The sequence below is a fragment of the Anas acuta genome, chromosome 5 (assembly GCF_963932015.1).
Source record: "Anas acuta chromosome 5, bAnaAcu1.1, whole genome shotgun sequence".
In the NCBI taxonomy this organism is placed as follows: Eukaryota; Metazoa; Chordata; class Aves; order Anseriformes; family Anatidae; genus Anas; species Anas acuta.
Window position 1 is genome coordinate 28,453,772 of NC_088983.1, and position 15,965 is coordinate 28,469,736.

General features: G+C 39.1%; 2 protein-coding genes across 3 annotated transcripts in view; one reads left to right on the top strand and one right to left on the bottom strand.

Moving 5' to 3' along the window:
* Positions 1–15,965, bottom strand: part of TRPM5 (transient receptor potential cation channel subfamily M member 5) — a 50,061-nt gene that overhangs the window by 13,502 nt on the left and 20,594 nt on the right. For both annotated transcript variants that reach the window (XM_068683456.1, XM_068683457.1), the window contains exons 8-17: positions 14,632–14,823; positions 13,217–13,316; positions 12,264–12,382; positions 11,333–11,674; positions 9,173–9,304; positions 7,930–8,053; positions 5,813–5,958; positions 4,941–5,053; positions 3,306–3,401; positions 618–876 (exon numbers count right to left, since the gene is read on the bottom strand). In XM_068683456.1, the coding sequence (XP_068539557.1) occupies positions 618–876; positions 3,306–3,401; positions 4,941–5,053; positions 5,813–5,958; positions 7,930–8,053; positions 9,173–9,304; positions 11,333–11,674; positions 12,264–12,382; positions 13,217–13,316; positions 14,632–14,823 (1,623 nt within the window). The remainder of the gene's footprint in view (positions 1–617; positions 877–3,305; positions 3,402–4,940; positions 5,054–5,812; positions 5,959–7,929; positions 8,054–9,172; positions 9,305–11,332; positions 11,675–12,263; positions 12,383–13,216; positions 13,317–14,631; positions 14,824–15,965) is intronic.
* Positions 413–15,965, top strand: part of KCNQ1 (potassium voltage-gated channel subfamily Q member 1) — a 389,773-nt gene continuing 374,220 nt past the window's right edge. Inside the window, exon 1 of the mRNA XM_068683465.1 lies at positions 413–472. The gene's annotated coding sequence lies outside the window, so the exon portion shown is untranslated. The remainder of the gene's footprint in view (positions 473–15,965) is intronic.

Below are 15,965 nucleotides of genomic sequence, written 5' to 3' on the forward strand. Positions count from 1 at the left end.
TCAGTTGTTGAACTGAAGATATTCCAAGAACAATAATTGGGGGATTAGTGAAGTCTCTATGTTTTCTTAAACAGGAAAAGCAAAACAAAAAAAATCTGCTAATGTTTTGAATGTATAAATATTTTCAAACAAACAGAAGTAATCTGAATTCATTAAATCTTTTTTTTTTTTTTTTTTTTTTTTAAACAGTCCCCAGCAGGGTAGAAATCTTTGATTACGTTGTCGATGTATCTGCTGCACTTCCAAGTGCAGCCTGTAACTTCCAATTTATGTTAACTGTGGTGGGAAGTCCTAGTTCTGGGGAGTGAAAACAGACAGATACTTCATGAAGTGAAGGACGCCTGAGTCTTAGCAGCCCACTTGGCTATTGGCTACAGCTGGAGCAAGCTAGAAAAACAAAGGTGGAGCTACAGGCTTATAAGGTGCAGGGAAAAGGTGCTTTGGGAGGGAGAGGTGGAGTGTTTTGAATAAGGTAAGATTTGTATTTCTTTTCTGTGCAAACATGCACATGAGAGTTGAAATCTTCAAGTTTGCACAGTTCATGCGGTTTATAAATCTATTCAAAATATTATCTCAAGGTTTATTGCATTGCTGCTGTGATGTTGAATGTTACTGACCTGTCGGATTTCTTCTAAGACCAGGGTAAAAACCCAGAAGTAAAGTATAATTTCTTTAACAGATGGACCCTCAGGTGGAGGTGGTTTAAAATCCAGTAAAAGGACATAAGTAAACAGAAACAGGAAAGCAAAGTACATTATAACATTTCCCATAAATACAGTTACAGGGGCACTCCAGAATTTTTTCCACCGAGTAAACAAGAATGTTGCCCACGCTGTGTTTTCAGAAGGGTTCTGCTTTTCTAATTTACCATTTCCTCTGCAAAACAAAAAGAATATAGGCTTGGTGACAATTTCCTAAAATAAGTTCATGGGAATAGACTCAGTATTATTCTATATAAAGCTTCTTTTAAGACAGTAACAGGCAGATGCTGGTAGAGGAAGGAGGAAAGCTGTGGAAATCAGAGCAATCATGTTACCATAGCAGAAATCAAAGAGAAGGCTTTGAAAAACAAAGATGCATCAGGCTTAAATGTGTATCCTTGTTATTTTAGTTTTGTTGCATTAGATTTGCAACTTCAATGTGTTCATACTACATGTAGTATGAACATTGTGCAAATTCTCAGGAAGAAGGAGAATTTTGCTAGTTGGTCTTCATCATCCAAAACGATAGGTAAGAAAAGCAAATAGCTAGTGTAAGTTTGCAAGTCAGATCTTATTTTGGTCATAAAGTTTTTTGTAACGGTCACATGCAGAAGTTGTCATTGCTGTGGCTACTTGAGATGATTATTCTTTTTGACCTAGACTCAGAAGTGCTGAATCACGCTAAATGTGTTTCTTGACTACCCTTGATGGAGTCTATGAGAGCTACTGAAGGAATACTGCAGTTTACGTAACTGTGCACACTGGCATCTTGCCCCTGATGATTAAATCAAATTGCAAAAGGATCACCAAAGAAGCCTTTCAGTAAAAAAAAAAAAAAAAAAAAAAAAAAAAAAAAAAAGCTGAGCTCATAAATTATTCATAAAGGTAGGCTTTGACTCTTGTGGAGTTGCACGTGTATTTTGGTAACCAAAGGGAAATTTGACCTGTACATCTACTGTTGTTTTTGCAGTGTTTTCAAATATGAAGTGTTATCTACTGGCAATGGAAATTATCCTGTGCAGAAAATGCAAGTTCCTTGTGTTTTGTAGCAATCTGATCTGATCTTAGCATGAGGTTTTGTTTCCATATAAATTGCTCACCTCGGTAAGTTAGTGATATTATTGGATTCTTTAGTTTTCTGATTCTGAGAGGAATGATTCCTAACAAAGGATGTGCATGCTAGAGTATGCTCTCCATCCCTCCCCCTCCCCCCCCCCCCAAAAAAAAAGGGCAAACAATGACTCTTCAGTAGTCTTTAATTTCCCCTGACATTCTTGCTAATTATTAAATATACTCGTTATAAGGAAAAGTTTCTCATCTGCAGTCTTTTCTGTGTGCCTGATTCTACCCTACCTCTTGCCTGTAAGAGACATTCCCATGGTAACAGGCTAATATCATAAACAGATAATTGCAGCTTTACTGTAAGATGCTCAGATGCTGAAACAACTCTGGGAGGGAGAGAGTCCCTTTGTTAAATTAAATCTCTAAGATAATAGCAATTGGAACGCACAACATAATGACCAAGAGTCATAAACCATGCCTCACTCAGGATATGAAAGGACTTTATGACATTACTTACAAATAGTCCTCAAGAGGCAGACGTTTTTACACCTATTTTGCGGGTTAGAGAGGAAGCAAAAAGTCATGGTTTTCTTCAATATACCAGCAGTTAAATGCCAGAGCTAAAAACAGAGGCTCATTCTGACTTGGTCCAGCACTACATACTGTGGACTGTGTTTCATTGGTAACAATGTCCACATATTTCTGAAGCTTTCTTCAAACAATTGAAAAGCACATGTTAAATATAAGCAGATATTTAGCTTCTGTTAGCTATTAAGTGAACTGTGTATTAATCAAAAGTTTTCCTGTCCTGACTTAAGTCCTTATGGCCTTCCAGGTTTTGCTAAGGAGGTTGAAGGATAGGGTGGGGATCAGAAGTTCTGAATTGTGGCTGTGTGAGAGCCCATGACCAACTGCCAAAATCTTTGTGCTTAGTTCCCCATTTCTGTAATGCTTTCTCTAGAACATAAGTCCATTTTTTAAGTTCAGGTTCCTCAGGGCCAGTTTTGTTTTTTCTTTAAATATAAATGAAGGGGACTAGTATAGCGGGAAGCTGACTACGTAAATTCCCAGGTACTGCTGTTTGCAAGTATTTCTGTTGCTGCCTTTGTAGGAAAGTATGCAGTGATGCATTAGAGTTATGCAAGAGGTAGCTGAGAACCTTTGTTCAGCTGAACTCAGTAGTCTTAATGGGGATTGTAGTTCCTAAATCTGATGTACTTCAGCTATTGCTGGCTGAAGGGAATCTCAGGAAATGCCTTCTGATTCCCCAGGTATTGACCAGATACTTCGTTCTGTAAAAATGGCCTGCTCATGAGGTGTAAAGTTGTCTCCTTAGATATGGTGCTATATCCCCGTTTATATTCTGTATTCCTTTTACAGAGTAACAACAACAGCAATCGGAGGGAGCAGCACTTTTTGAGGAATAATGACTTTCTTGGCCGTTCAGCTGCTCCTTAGGATCATTAGCTGGTCACTAATCACAGGAAGTGTCCTGTTCTTTGTAGTCATAAAAATGGTGTTAACCGATGGTTTTAAACTTACCTATATTCTTCCTTAGAAAGAAACAAAGTCCTTTCTGTATCTGAACTGTCCAGCTCTCTAGGTGGCTCTGGTTCTTTCTTTGACTGTTTTTCCTCACTGTAAGGAAATAAACTCATTAGTTAAAAGACAGTGGTTAGCAATTCTTCACTACCAAACTGGCATTCCTACAGAACTGTTTGCATATACTTATTTGGGACTTGCTCTGCAGAAAAGCTATCAGATATGCATAAACCTTAGCTCTGCAATTTCTTTGTATTTGAAAGCTGAAGTCAGCCACAAGATTCAAAGGAGAAATGATAATCAACACGTGTTCCAAAACAAACAGAGCAAGATGCTCAGTTTCCTCAAAATAATTAGGAAAGAATTTGAGCAGAAATAGACACCTCAATCAGTCCTAGAAGACAGTACCCCCATGCTCTCACATCCATTCCTGGATGCTCTCACTAGCACTTAAGACAGGAAATGCCAGGAAGCATTGGGGTATGCGTGTCAACTCTTGCATTTCCAGGGAAAGGAGAAATGTCCTCAACAGAACAAATTTGGAAAGGCTTCCTTTGAATAAGAATTGTTGGGCAGCCTGATCTAGTGGGTGGCATCCCTAACTGTGGCAGGGGGGTTAGAACTAGGTGATTTTTCAAGGTTCCTTCCAGCCCTAGCCATTCTATAATTTAAGCCCTTCTATGAAAACTTGGCCAATGTTTCACATTAAATTACTTGGATTTGTGAAGCTGATAACCACTATTCATAGGAAAAAAAAATCTTTAGAGACACTAGCAGAATGGAAGTCTTAGGTCAGGAATGGCAAACAAGCTTTCCTCTTTCTGTATAAGTAGTTTAACAGTTAAGCATATGTATTTCTTAATAGCAGGTCATTCCATAATGTCAGTTCTGATGATTTCTATCTCTGATTCTCACAATACTTGGAGGTTTTCCCAAAGTTTCAGTTCTTAGATTCTTATGACTGTGTCTGAACATCATGGCTGCTCTTTTCTTTTCTGTTTTGCTTGGTTTCCTTTGGTGATTTTATTTTTTCTTTGAAGAAAGCCTAAGATCCTAGACTCTTCGTTGTGACAAAAAGCTCATAACTATGAACTCCAAAGCTGTGCCTGCAGAATACTACAAAGATCTCCCAAGATGTTAAATTAGAAAGTCTTAATTGGTTTCATACGAGTCCTGTGGTTTTAAGCTTGACTTTTGGTTCCCAAGGCTTGTGGCTGCTAGTTCTGCTTTGTGATGGTTGTTTTTACTGCTAAGATACTGAGGTTTGAACCAGGCATCCTCACATCTAGAAATAGTGCTATATCTGGAGATATCCTCTATATGCTACGCGTTACTGTATATGCTGAACATTCAAGTGGAACTGACAGAATCCCAACAGGCTTTTCTGTGGACTGTACAAAAAGTGATCTAGGTGAAATTGATATTGGCTTTTGATGTATTAGAATAAACACAGCACTAGCCCAGTACATACAAATCACTCAGTCCCATAGCAAACTAATTTGGTCAAGAGTGGTGCACTCCTTTTGTTAACCTTCTGAGGCGATATTACTGTATTTATCCATAAGAAATTTTCAGTTTGGATTTTTTTTCATGACTTCCTTTACTTTTCTCTTGCATTCAAATACTTGTTTTTACCTGAATGCTATTAAATTTGTGTAGATTAGGAAAGGACACCAGAATCCACAGATTAATTTCAGGATCTGTGTGCTTGTAGACATGTCACCCCACCATATTTTTGTCAGGAAGGCCTGAAATGCAAGAAAACAAGAGATGGCTTTGGCATCATAAAAATGTAAGTGCATCTACGTTCTGTGGCTCCTAAGACAAGCAAAGGTTAGTCAATGCTCTGAAGACCTTAAGAGTAGGCACACCTTCAGAGCATATGGGCACTTTGCATATCCTTCTGCAGTTGTTTTTTAGTATGCCAAGAGTTATGAGAGAACAGTGGAAAGAACTGTAATTCAAGTGGAATAAAAGAACATCTGTACTGCTGAGGAAGTGAAAGTCAGCCACTGGGAGCTAAAAGCACCATCACTCTTAATTTAGTTTTGTGTATGTGGATAGAACTCAGGTTGTGGGGGTGAAACTGAACAGTAATTTGATTTAACTTTTATCAGTGAGCTTCTCTGAATCTGAACAAGTTCTGTTAAGGAGCTACCTCATGTCCTTGAGCAGCTTCATTGTGCCTCAGGCAGATTTTAAGTGCTTTCCTGATGGTTTTCTCTGAGCAATGGAGGAAAAAGTACCGGATGAATGAGGGCTAAACAGTGTCTTCAGTGCATTGGTCTGGAGGCTAACTGGATAAAAGGGACAAGAGTGTTGCTTTGCCAGATATGTAGCATGACATCTTCTTCATCCAGTGCCAGGGAGAGTGAAGAGTTCTCTCTCCAAAGAATGTCTCTGATCTGAACATGTTTCATGGGGCCATTTGGTTGTTGTACTATTCTCTTGTGACCAACATCATGCCTAAAGGCCCTGGTGGTAGGGGAGGTGTCTGTAGGACTTACCTGGACACCATCATGTGCAAAGAAAGACTTTGCATCTGCTTCTGTAGCCAGTTGAAGGCAGGTGGTTTTGCTCCAGTACTGATTTTTTCTTACCAACAGAGCAAATGCTCTCTCCTCGCTGTTGCGGTAGCATTCACTGAACAGTTCTGCCAGATGAAGGAAATGTAGACAAACAGATCTCGTCATTTAAAAACAAAAAATGAATGTGAGGCAAGAGGGTGATATATGGAGTGTGCAACATCTGCCAGGTGCGTCTGTTGCACTAAAGAGTTCTGCAAGGCTGCAATAGTTAAAAAGCCCAAGAGCTAAGATGAGGTGGGTGGGAGAGAGGAACAATCCTGGACACAGGAATAACTCTGAAGAGGCCAGATGTAATGGATTTGCTTTGGTAGGAAAAAAAAATACTGGAATTGTAATTTTAAAATTCCCACTGTTTGCAGGATGGTATGAAGTAAATCAGAACTTCCTCACTTCTTTCCATCTGCATGCTTCCTTCTCAGCTCTGGGGTGCTCTGTTTTTGTTTTTTGATCTCCTATGGAAAAGTATTTCCTTCTCAGTTCCACAGACATGTCTTAGAAACATCAGTGTGTCTTATAATCGCTCATCTGTAGCTGCCTTGTGTGGAGCTTTAGGCAGCACTGAGCCAAAGCAAATCCCAGAGGAGGTCCTCCTACACTTTGAAGGATGAGTTGCTACACTACTCCCTTTCCCCTGAATAGACTAAACAAAAGGAGTAGCTCAGGTTTGACTCGTAGCCAATGAATGCTTTGTTTGAGACATAGATATTTGACATAAAGTAGTATTAGACTTGATAGTGTGTTGTGGCATAGATCTATTTCAAGAGAAGCTTGTTCTGGAGCTCAGAAACTCAGATAAATAGTACAGAAAGTCAAGGTTTTCTCGTTAGACAAAATCTGACTTTTTGTCTCTCATTCTAATTCACTTGATTATCTCAGCACTTTTCCTAGGCTAGCCTACACCTTGTTGTTACACTGCAAGGGCTGGGGAAAGGATCGAGTTCACTTAAATTACGCCGATATGCAGACTTCTTTTGCAGTTAGTATGGTATTTATCATTCTTAAAGAATGTTTGCTCTACATAATATTGACAGTATTATCTGGGCCAGAAACGGAAATTGAGGACCTGATCTCATGTTTACGAAAGCCAAGGAACAGACTGCTGTGTATTGGATTAGGCCCTCTAATTCCATGACTAAATTGTTGGAGTCCTGTGATTATATGAGTGCTGTAGTTTTTAAAAATAGTAATGGCCCTGTAAAAGGAGCGTGAAATGTGGTCTGTGTATAAATAATGTATCAGTGTCTGCATGAGGCTTCAGGAGCGTGATGTGCTAGTTCGAAGGGCAAAGAGTTTCTGGATTTTTACATGAACTGTACTCTAAAGCCCTCTGTTCACAGCAGTATTACCTTCAGGTACAAATTGGGGTGATGTGAGAACAGCAGAGAATCTCATCTGCAAATATCTGTTTTTAAACCAAGCTGAGGAGAGAGGGCTTGGCATTCCAGTGCTGTGGATGCCTGAATGCTGGCTGCTGTAGGGTGGGGAGGCTTGTCAGCTCTTAAGCCAACCTGAACCTTGCTCGGACTTCAGCAGTTGAGTTAGCCCACTTTTGGGTGAGGTAATCTCAAATTATTTTTAGCAGAGAAGATATCCCTTCAAATTTGGTGCTCTATTATGTGGCCCATACAGAGTGAGGTTGATGTTGCAGGGCAATGAGACTGCTATGAGCCTGGAAGTGTTCTGGTTATTCTATCTTGCCTGTCATTGTAATACACCTTGTAGTAAGGTCAAACACTTAAAATACCAATATGCATCAAGGGAGATACTTCTTCCATGCATCCCAGGGGTCAGCCTTAGAACACTGATTTTTCCAGAATGAGAATCTGGAGTTTTAGTCCTCCTTCTGTGGTATTTGAACACTTGGGACTGGCTGTGTTGCAAGTCTGTTAAATTACTCATGACAGTTGGCTTTTTACAACTTCTTGAGGGTTTTGGTGTGTGTGTTATTTGTTGTTGTTTTTTTACCCCCTACTTGCTTGTCTTCCAGAGTGGCCTCTGGAAACTGTTGATGCTGTTAAATAGCTGCCTTTACTTACCAACAGCGAGCTGCTCATACTTCGCTTCTTTCATTATACGTGCTACTTCTGTCTTTGTCTCCAGGTGGGACATCTCCCTAAGGATCTTACAGGCTGCCAGAGCTGAAGCTACACCCTCCTGACCCTGTAAAATGGAGAGGTGTTACCAGTCTGAAATGCTCAATTGGGGACGCTTCACTAATGAATAACAAATTCATGCATGTCTTCTCTTGGAAGAGCCTTCCCTAAAAGACAGACTTGAAAGTTTAAACTGTCTACAGAAATTGCAGTTTTGATAATATTTGAGAGTCAAAAACCATGCGTAAGTAGTTCTTGTGCCTTATGAGGCTGGTGACACCTGGGTATGTTTGACCTTAGGGGGCCTGATTTGGGGTAACAGTTGAGGACCTAGAAGAGAAGAATGGGTTATGGAAATAAAACAAAACACTCTCATGCTGCTCAGTTTTCTAGAGCATGGCTGTGCTGAGACCCTGCATAAGGACGTATGGGAAAGGAGGGAGCACAGCTGGTAGAGACACAACAGTAACACACAGCAGAGAAATGTGCTTTCTGGTAACAGGGCTCCACAAACACAAAGTCCTTCAAGGTGCAGATGTGTCTGCATGCACACACTCACTGGTTGAAGAGCTGTGCTGTGGTTTATCTCCCTTCACGTGACCCCTTTGGGCCAGATGCAGCTAGCTGGATGCTTGCAGATGGAGCTGTGTCTGGCCTCTGGAGCAGGAGGGGGAAGAAACAGAAACTGTGGTACTGCAGATGTGTGAGATGGCCTCAGCTGTGGAAGGGTGCAAAACAGGAGCCAATTATGCCAGTTTGAAGCTCAGTCCCTGGGACTGTGATGCTGTTGTTCCCTATGTATCCAGCAAATAAGCTGAAGATGCTCAATCGCACTGTCCTCCCGCTAAAGCACAAACAATTGACCTCTTGTAGAAGGAACAAAATCTGAGACTGAGTGGTGAGTCATCAGCAGCAAGGAAGACAAGGGTCAGCTCTGCAGCTGAAGTTAATCAGCAGTTTCAGGCTGCACTGATTTACACCTGCTGCTGTTCTGTTCTACCTCTGTCAGGCCCCCTGGCCCCTGCTGGCATGAGACATGCTGAGATGAAAGGTGCTATAAATGTGCATCCAGTATTTCAGAAGCAAACCTATCTATCATCTGAGCTGCAAGGCAGAGCAAAAAACCATCTCATATACATGAAATATGACAATACCTCACCTGAAGGAGCTATAGCGTGATGCTTACCATAGCCCAGAAATACTTTGCCATCTTGTGCCGGTTTTGAAGTACTGCCCATACAAACAAATCCCTCCAAGGATTTTTACTTTTCTGGTTCATGTCCAAGGGCTCAGGTAATTGCCTTGTATTTGTTTTATCCTGAAATATGGTTTTCAGAAATTAAAACCTGCTTTGCAATTTCATTCCGTGCAAATGGCATGATCTAAGCAGCCTCTGGCCTTGCCAGCCACTTCATAGTCTTTTGATTTTTCTTTTTTTTTTCTTTCTCCTGTGGGTCTGAGGTAATTAGTTCATTCTGTACTGAATCAAAGGACCCTTGTGTCCCTGATATAACTCAATATGTGTGAGAATGTTCTGGATGAAACCATGACTCCACTGAAGTCAATGGCAAAGCTCTCATTGACTTTATTAAGGCCAGGGTTTCACCTCTGGTGTGTAATATCATACAAGACAGACCTGTGATTAACTAATCTGAGCTGGCCTACGGTTATATCAGATTCTGCTCAACTGCCACAGAGGATGTAGTTTCAGAGAAAAGGGAACAAAAAGCATTTTATTTAAACAGGAATAAGTCACACCAAGGCCCTGTACATGACAAGAATAGAGCTCTCTTTTTAGTCTTTCCTTTGAGAAACCTCTTCCTCATGCAGGGATTATTTTAAGTGGAATGGTGCTTGTTCCTTTAATGCTTGATTAAAAAAAAAAAACTCTCCAGAGAAAGTATGGCAACTTAGGTCAAGTCCTGAATTTAAAGTGTATTTTAAAAATATCTATATATCAATATCAATCGCGTTAATTAGAAGCAGCCAGAGTGGTGTGTGGCTTTTTTCTAAAACAACTTTATGCAAGGATATTTTTGAAATCACTTAAACTTTGGTGTTTTCTTCAAATTAATGGTTTGGTCCACCCCCTCTTTTTTTTTTTTTTTTTTTTTTTTTTTTTTTTTTTTTTTTTTTTTTTTTTTTTGTCTGTAGGGAGTTATTTAGTATACTAAATTGCATTGAAATCTAGAACAATTTAGTAGGAGCACACTGGTATCCCACTACAGGGATGCTGTTAGTATTGCCAATGTTATTGGGATTGGGCTGCTGGTCACAACCATGGAAAGAAGCTTTTAAGGGGGGCAGTGTGATCTTGTATCTGACTTGGGTCTTATTTGCATCAGTTGTTTTTATGTCAGTTACTGCCAAATTCTGCAAAGGTAAGTGACACTGCAGTGGCAAACTTTTATTTCTGTAAGGTGTTACCCCATATTCTGTTCTTGTGCACAGGGAAAACCTGCCTAGATTCAAACTTGGATAGTTTTTTGTATTACTGATTAATTCAGGTAAGATTTAGTAAAGCAAAAATGATTGAAGTTATGTCTCAAATGACAATTTATTTTGGAGTTCAAAGAGTTCTGAGATTAAACTAGAACTTTGCAAATATCAAAAGTTTTAATTACTATATTACTCTAGAACTCTGATCTTTAACAAGTTTCCCTGTACTTCTCTGGAAATCAGTTTGGATGCATGGTTTCCAGTGCTTTGCAAGAACTTTGGTATTTCTGAGTTTCATTCAAAATGCAAAAAAAATGTATTGCAAAAATGCAGACATTCCACAGTGGTACTATGCTATCCTTTTTCACAGCTATTTTATCTATCTATGCTAATCTTTTTCATGTATTACTTCAAACAACTGTTATCACTTCTTGCTGTGTTATGTCACTCAATAAGATTATAATGACCTAAAGGCAACCATCATGCTCTGCACACTATTGAATATTAGGTTCTGCTTCTATATAGTATAAATGCATAAATAGTTTTGCTTACAGAGGTTACCATTTTCAAGGTTTAACTTAAAAAACAGTGTGAGCGCAGACCTTGGACTGAATATTTTAACTCTAGTTCAAGGTACAGTAACATTTTGAGTAAAACCCTGCATGGCAGAGGGGGAGAAAGAGGAATTGCAACATGTTTATCTTAGAAATCCCTTTCTTTCTAATTTTGAAATTTAAAAAACTAGACCATTTTTAGCTGTAAGATTAATGAGCTAAAAAAAAAAAAAAGAAACCAACGTTTTCTTCCATTTCCTTCCTTGTCCCATCCCTGAAGCCAAGAAATGGCCAAAACTTTTAAAATTCTAAATTGCAGGGGATCAGATTTATGATGGAAAGTTGTTACTCACAGATTTCTTCTTGCCTCCGTGTCTGAGATCTTGGTAGAAACCTTTGCATGCATCATGGAGAAAATCCTTGAGAACTCTAGAAACTTCACTGAGAGTGAAGAGTGGGTAGGACTCCTGCTGCTGCTGACCTGTGAGCCCTGCCAAGGTCACTTTGCTTTCCTCATGTTTCTTCAGTAGAAGTTTGTAGAGGAGACACTTCTGAGAAATGGAACAGTAGAGTCTCTGCAGACGACTGTATGTCAGGAATTCGGATATGTTGGCCCCATTGTCAATAAATAACTTGACAAATTCTGGTTTGTCATTGATCAGAGCATCCATCATCACTTCCTCCAGGTCACAGGACTAGATTGATTGAAGGACGAGGAATGGGGGGTAAAAAAGGAAGAAAAACAGTGGGTTTAGAGATATTCATGGATGAATAAGGAAAGGAGGTAAAACTTACTGTTAGGACACATACATTGTGCCTTACAACAGGTCAGTTGTAGGTATGATGAGAAAGAGGGATAGAACTATGTAGAAAATGTCTATGTAAACATTAATATTAAAACACTAGCACAAGTAGCAAGCTGTAGGACTTGTGATGATGTTCAGGTACCCACTGCACTGGGTATTTATGTAGCAGTTAGAAACAGTGGTTTGCGTGCTTAAAGGTCTGTACAGAAAGAGGTGTGGGGGTAAAGGGTTCTTGATCCTCAAAGGCTCAAGAAAAAGAACACAACCACTGAATTATTCACCTGTCTTCCCCCATTATCATTTGGGGGGCAGGATGGGAACCAGAAAGACATCTTAAACAAGGATGCTATGGCTGCCTAATCTCTTAGTGAGGAATGCAGGTAGTGATGAAAACTGAGGCCTTTCTTGTCAGTATGTTCGTGTCCCACACCCTTTAGGTTACACGCCGATTGGCCTCTAATGCAATAAAACCTTGTACCTTCCATTCCACATCACCATTGAATATTTCACTTTTAGCTATGTCCACTCTGTTCCAGGCCACTGCCAACTTTAGTTCATCCAAATATTCCTGGGCCTCCTGACTGTGGCTTTTACAGGCTGGAACAAATAAGAAAGGCAAATAAATTCAGTACTTTACACTAGTTACATTTAATTCAATATAGTATTGGTAATTTGATTGGCAAAATCAGCTATCATTCAGTTATCACAGATTTGTAGGTCACTAAACCAGGAACCCTTCACAGGTGTTTTTTCTCCTCATTTAAGAAATATTAATCTAAAACCTCATTTTTTGAATATTTTAGTGGCTAAATTCTCTTAAAACATCAAATTAAATTAGTATTTTAAGAAAGACCCTGATCTGCAGAAAGCGGGGAGGGTGAGGCTATTGTTTTTGTCTTGTTTTAATTAGCGCATGAGGAATAGAATGTCCTTTTTCTCTAATGCTAAAGTTAGGCTAGTCTAACACAAATTAAAAGGGCTGGCAGAGCAAGTAATGTATTTCAGAACAGACAGTGAAGGTTTTTTATAGAACAACTTGGTTGTACTTGGTTGTTTCTGGAACTAAGGTAGTTCAGGTCTGATTGTGTTTTCTGTTGTGTGTGTTGGGTTTTTTTGTTAATGGTTTGTAAATGGAATAACTGTTACAGTATATATCAGTTCTTCTACTGCCTCTACTACTAAGAGAAGCAAGCTGTGAAATAAAGGACTAATTAATATAATACTATACAATAGCATGAGATTAAAAAGCAAACGCTAGTTTAATGCTAGATTCAAAAGCTGCCAGTTACTTTGTCAATAAGCAAGCAGAACAACTCTTCATTAGAAATGAAATCTTATGGAACAGTCAACCGAACTTGCTCTGGACAAGAATAAAATATATTTATGGCACAGTGAGGTCAAATAACAAAGTATTACAATTATTGTTCTTACCTTTTACTAAAGCTTTTAAAATGACTGTGTCTAGTTCTGAATCGTCTTGCTCAAAGTTGTGCAGAGTTAGAAGATGTTGGTGTGAAATAATGTTCTGAATCTATTGGGAGTTGAAACAGAAATCATTTAAACCACTGTCTAAACACTAATGTCTAAGAGCCCAGTGTAGACCACATGTACAGCTTTTCCCAAAGAACATGCATTCTAAATGCAAAGCTGAGGTTTGGCAAGAAGATGAACATTATTAGCTTTCCATATAAATAGGTCCTGAGGCAAGGAGGTAGTTATTGTCTTTCCCAGCATTGCATAGCACGATAGGAGGAGCAGAACTTGGAGACCCTGAGAATCAGGGCAGTGCTTTAACTAGAAGATCTTTAACTCCCATTCCTATTTGATTCATAGTCATGCTGTGATCACTAATTCTGCTTTACCTTTTTCTGCTCTGACATTCAAATTCTCCTCTCAGAGTTGTTTATTTCAAAGCATGGTCTCTAAAGCTTCTTTGAGTAAAAGTCATTGAATGTGACACATACAGTACTCTCCTTCTGGCTCTTCGAGTTTTGTTTCTCATAGTGCAGCTGCACCAGGACTTTTGGATAACCTGGCAATGCTGCTTCTTGATGCCCTTCCATCTCCTTTTCTTAGTGATCTGACAAAGTCCTCCCTAATGGAAGTAGCATGTGGACCTTCAAAGCTAAGGATTACAGTGAGGACTGCAAAGAATAAGTAGTGGGTGAGGTTGTGTGGCAAATGCCTCCATTTGTCTCAGAGGCATACAGTGTTCTTCAATCTTCACATGAAGACAATGTCAAAGTGTTTTTTTTTTTCTTAAACATTTAGCCATAGTGGTTTAAGTTCAGTGAGTGTGCCTCAAGACAAAGAATAAAGACAATCTATGGATCTGTTTTGTCTGTCTTTTTTAAGAAGAATACAAATAACCAACAATATATAGGGTAACTTCTAAACACTCTTTGTTCTTGTTAATTTATTCATGCATGCCCACAATTAGGTTTTCCACTTAACAGCTGTAGATCATGAATTAGGTTGCTTCTTTCACAGCTGCATGAGCTCCACAGCTGTGGAGGATAAATAATGCTTCATGTCCTCCAGAAGGACTCTGGGATTCTTGGGTGCTGGTTGTTACTTGAGGAAATAACTGAGAAAGAACAGAGGCTTTGGTCTTCAGCTGAGTCACTAGGACAAAGTAGCTTGTATGATCAACTGACACCTTGATTTTAGTGTTAGAGAGGTATATGGCATTAGCAAGAGAGCAATGGAGTATCCAAAACTTTGGGGGAGTGTGTTTTCAAACTACACTGAAAGGAGTACTGAAGCTAGGAATGGTAAAAGAGAGCTTGTGAACATGATGCATGTAATTATCAAATACTGCATGCAATTATCAAACATGAGCTCACTGTTGCTGTCCACTGGAGAATGTCCTTCCACAAGAAGCTTTCTGCAGGGAATTTCTCCTTAAATTGCTTTTCAACAGCTTCTGGCACAATAAGCTGTGGCTCATTCATGAATGCAGCTAAGATGTCAGCTGTACCTCCAGACCCTGCTAAGATAAGCCAGGGAGCAGAATTTTCCAAACCGATGCAAATCCTCTGTAGTTTAAAAAGTACATTTTTAGAATTCATACATGCAAAGAAAATGTTACTCAAAGAAGAAAGATTCCTTGCAAACTAGAAATAAGTATGTACCTATTCATTCTGGAGTCAGTCCAGAGGAGTCTGGACTATTGGGATTTTTTTGACTTTGTGGCAGATTTTCTGTGTTATACGTCCCTGATTATAGTGCTTTCCATGACACGTGCTGAGTAGCTAAGCATCCAGATTTGGACAGGCAATGCATAAAACGTCTTTGTTCATGACTGGTTGTCTGTTTCTTGTTTTTCCCCTCCCCTCTCTCCACTCCTTCCCTATAGCTGTTTGTAGTTCAGAATGGTCAAGTGCAAGAGGAGTGCTGTACAGGAATTCTCAGCAGGCTTTTCTGGCTGCTAAACCTAGCTATACATTCTGAAAATTTTCTCTCTTTAAAAGGTACAGTAGGGTATTTGTCTTCAGCTGAGAGTATTATCAAAAAAAAAAAAAAAAGAAAAAAAAAGCCATGCTGATATTGACTGCTACCAAGTACTAAAATAAAATATCAGAAAAAGTAAGATATTATAGATCTCCTAGTCAACATGTTCTGGAAGTTGTGGAAGTGCTCAAAAAAAATCATAACTGATTCTTCGCTAAACAGGATATGAGAACGTTAGCAGGCAACTCTCCAGTCTTCTATCATACAAGGTATTTTTGCTCAGGGGAAGTAGGACACTATCATTTGAAAGAGGAATATCTAGAAAACCTGGCCTTGCGTTTCCACGGAGTTCTGTGACAGTTCTCTCTCTTGCTGAATGATTAATCCTTTCAGATGTCATCTCAAGTAATAGCACAGTATTTCTACTCTACTAAATTTGAAGCTGACTTCTGAGGTTTTGTTCTGGTTTTGAATTTTTTTCTTTGCACTGTACTAGCTGGCAGTAGAAGCCTTACTGATTTGCCAGCACCTTTTCAAAATGAAATATTTCTTCCAAGCAAATATGGTTAATTTTAACATTAATGGAATTCTGTTCTTAAATTATGTATAGATCTAAATCTTTACTTCATGTAAAGTGCCAACACATGTATTTCTCATCCAACCATTTTTCCAGTAATTATTTAGTATTTATTACCTTTTTTTTTTTTTTTCTTAAATTACAAACAGC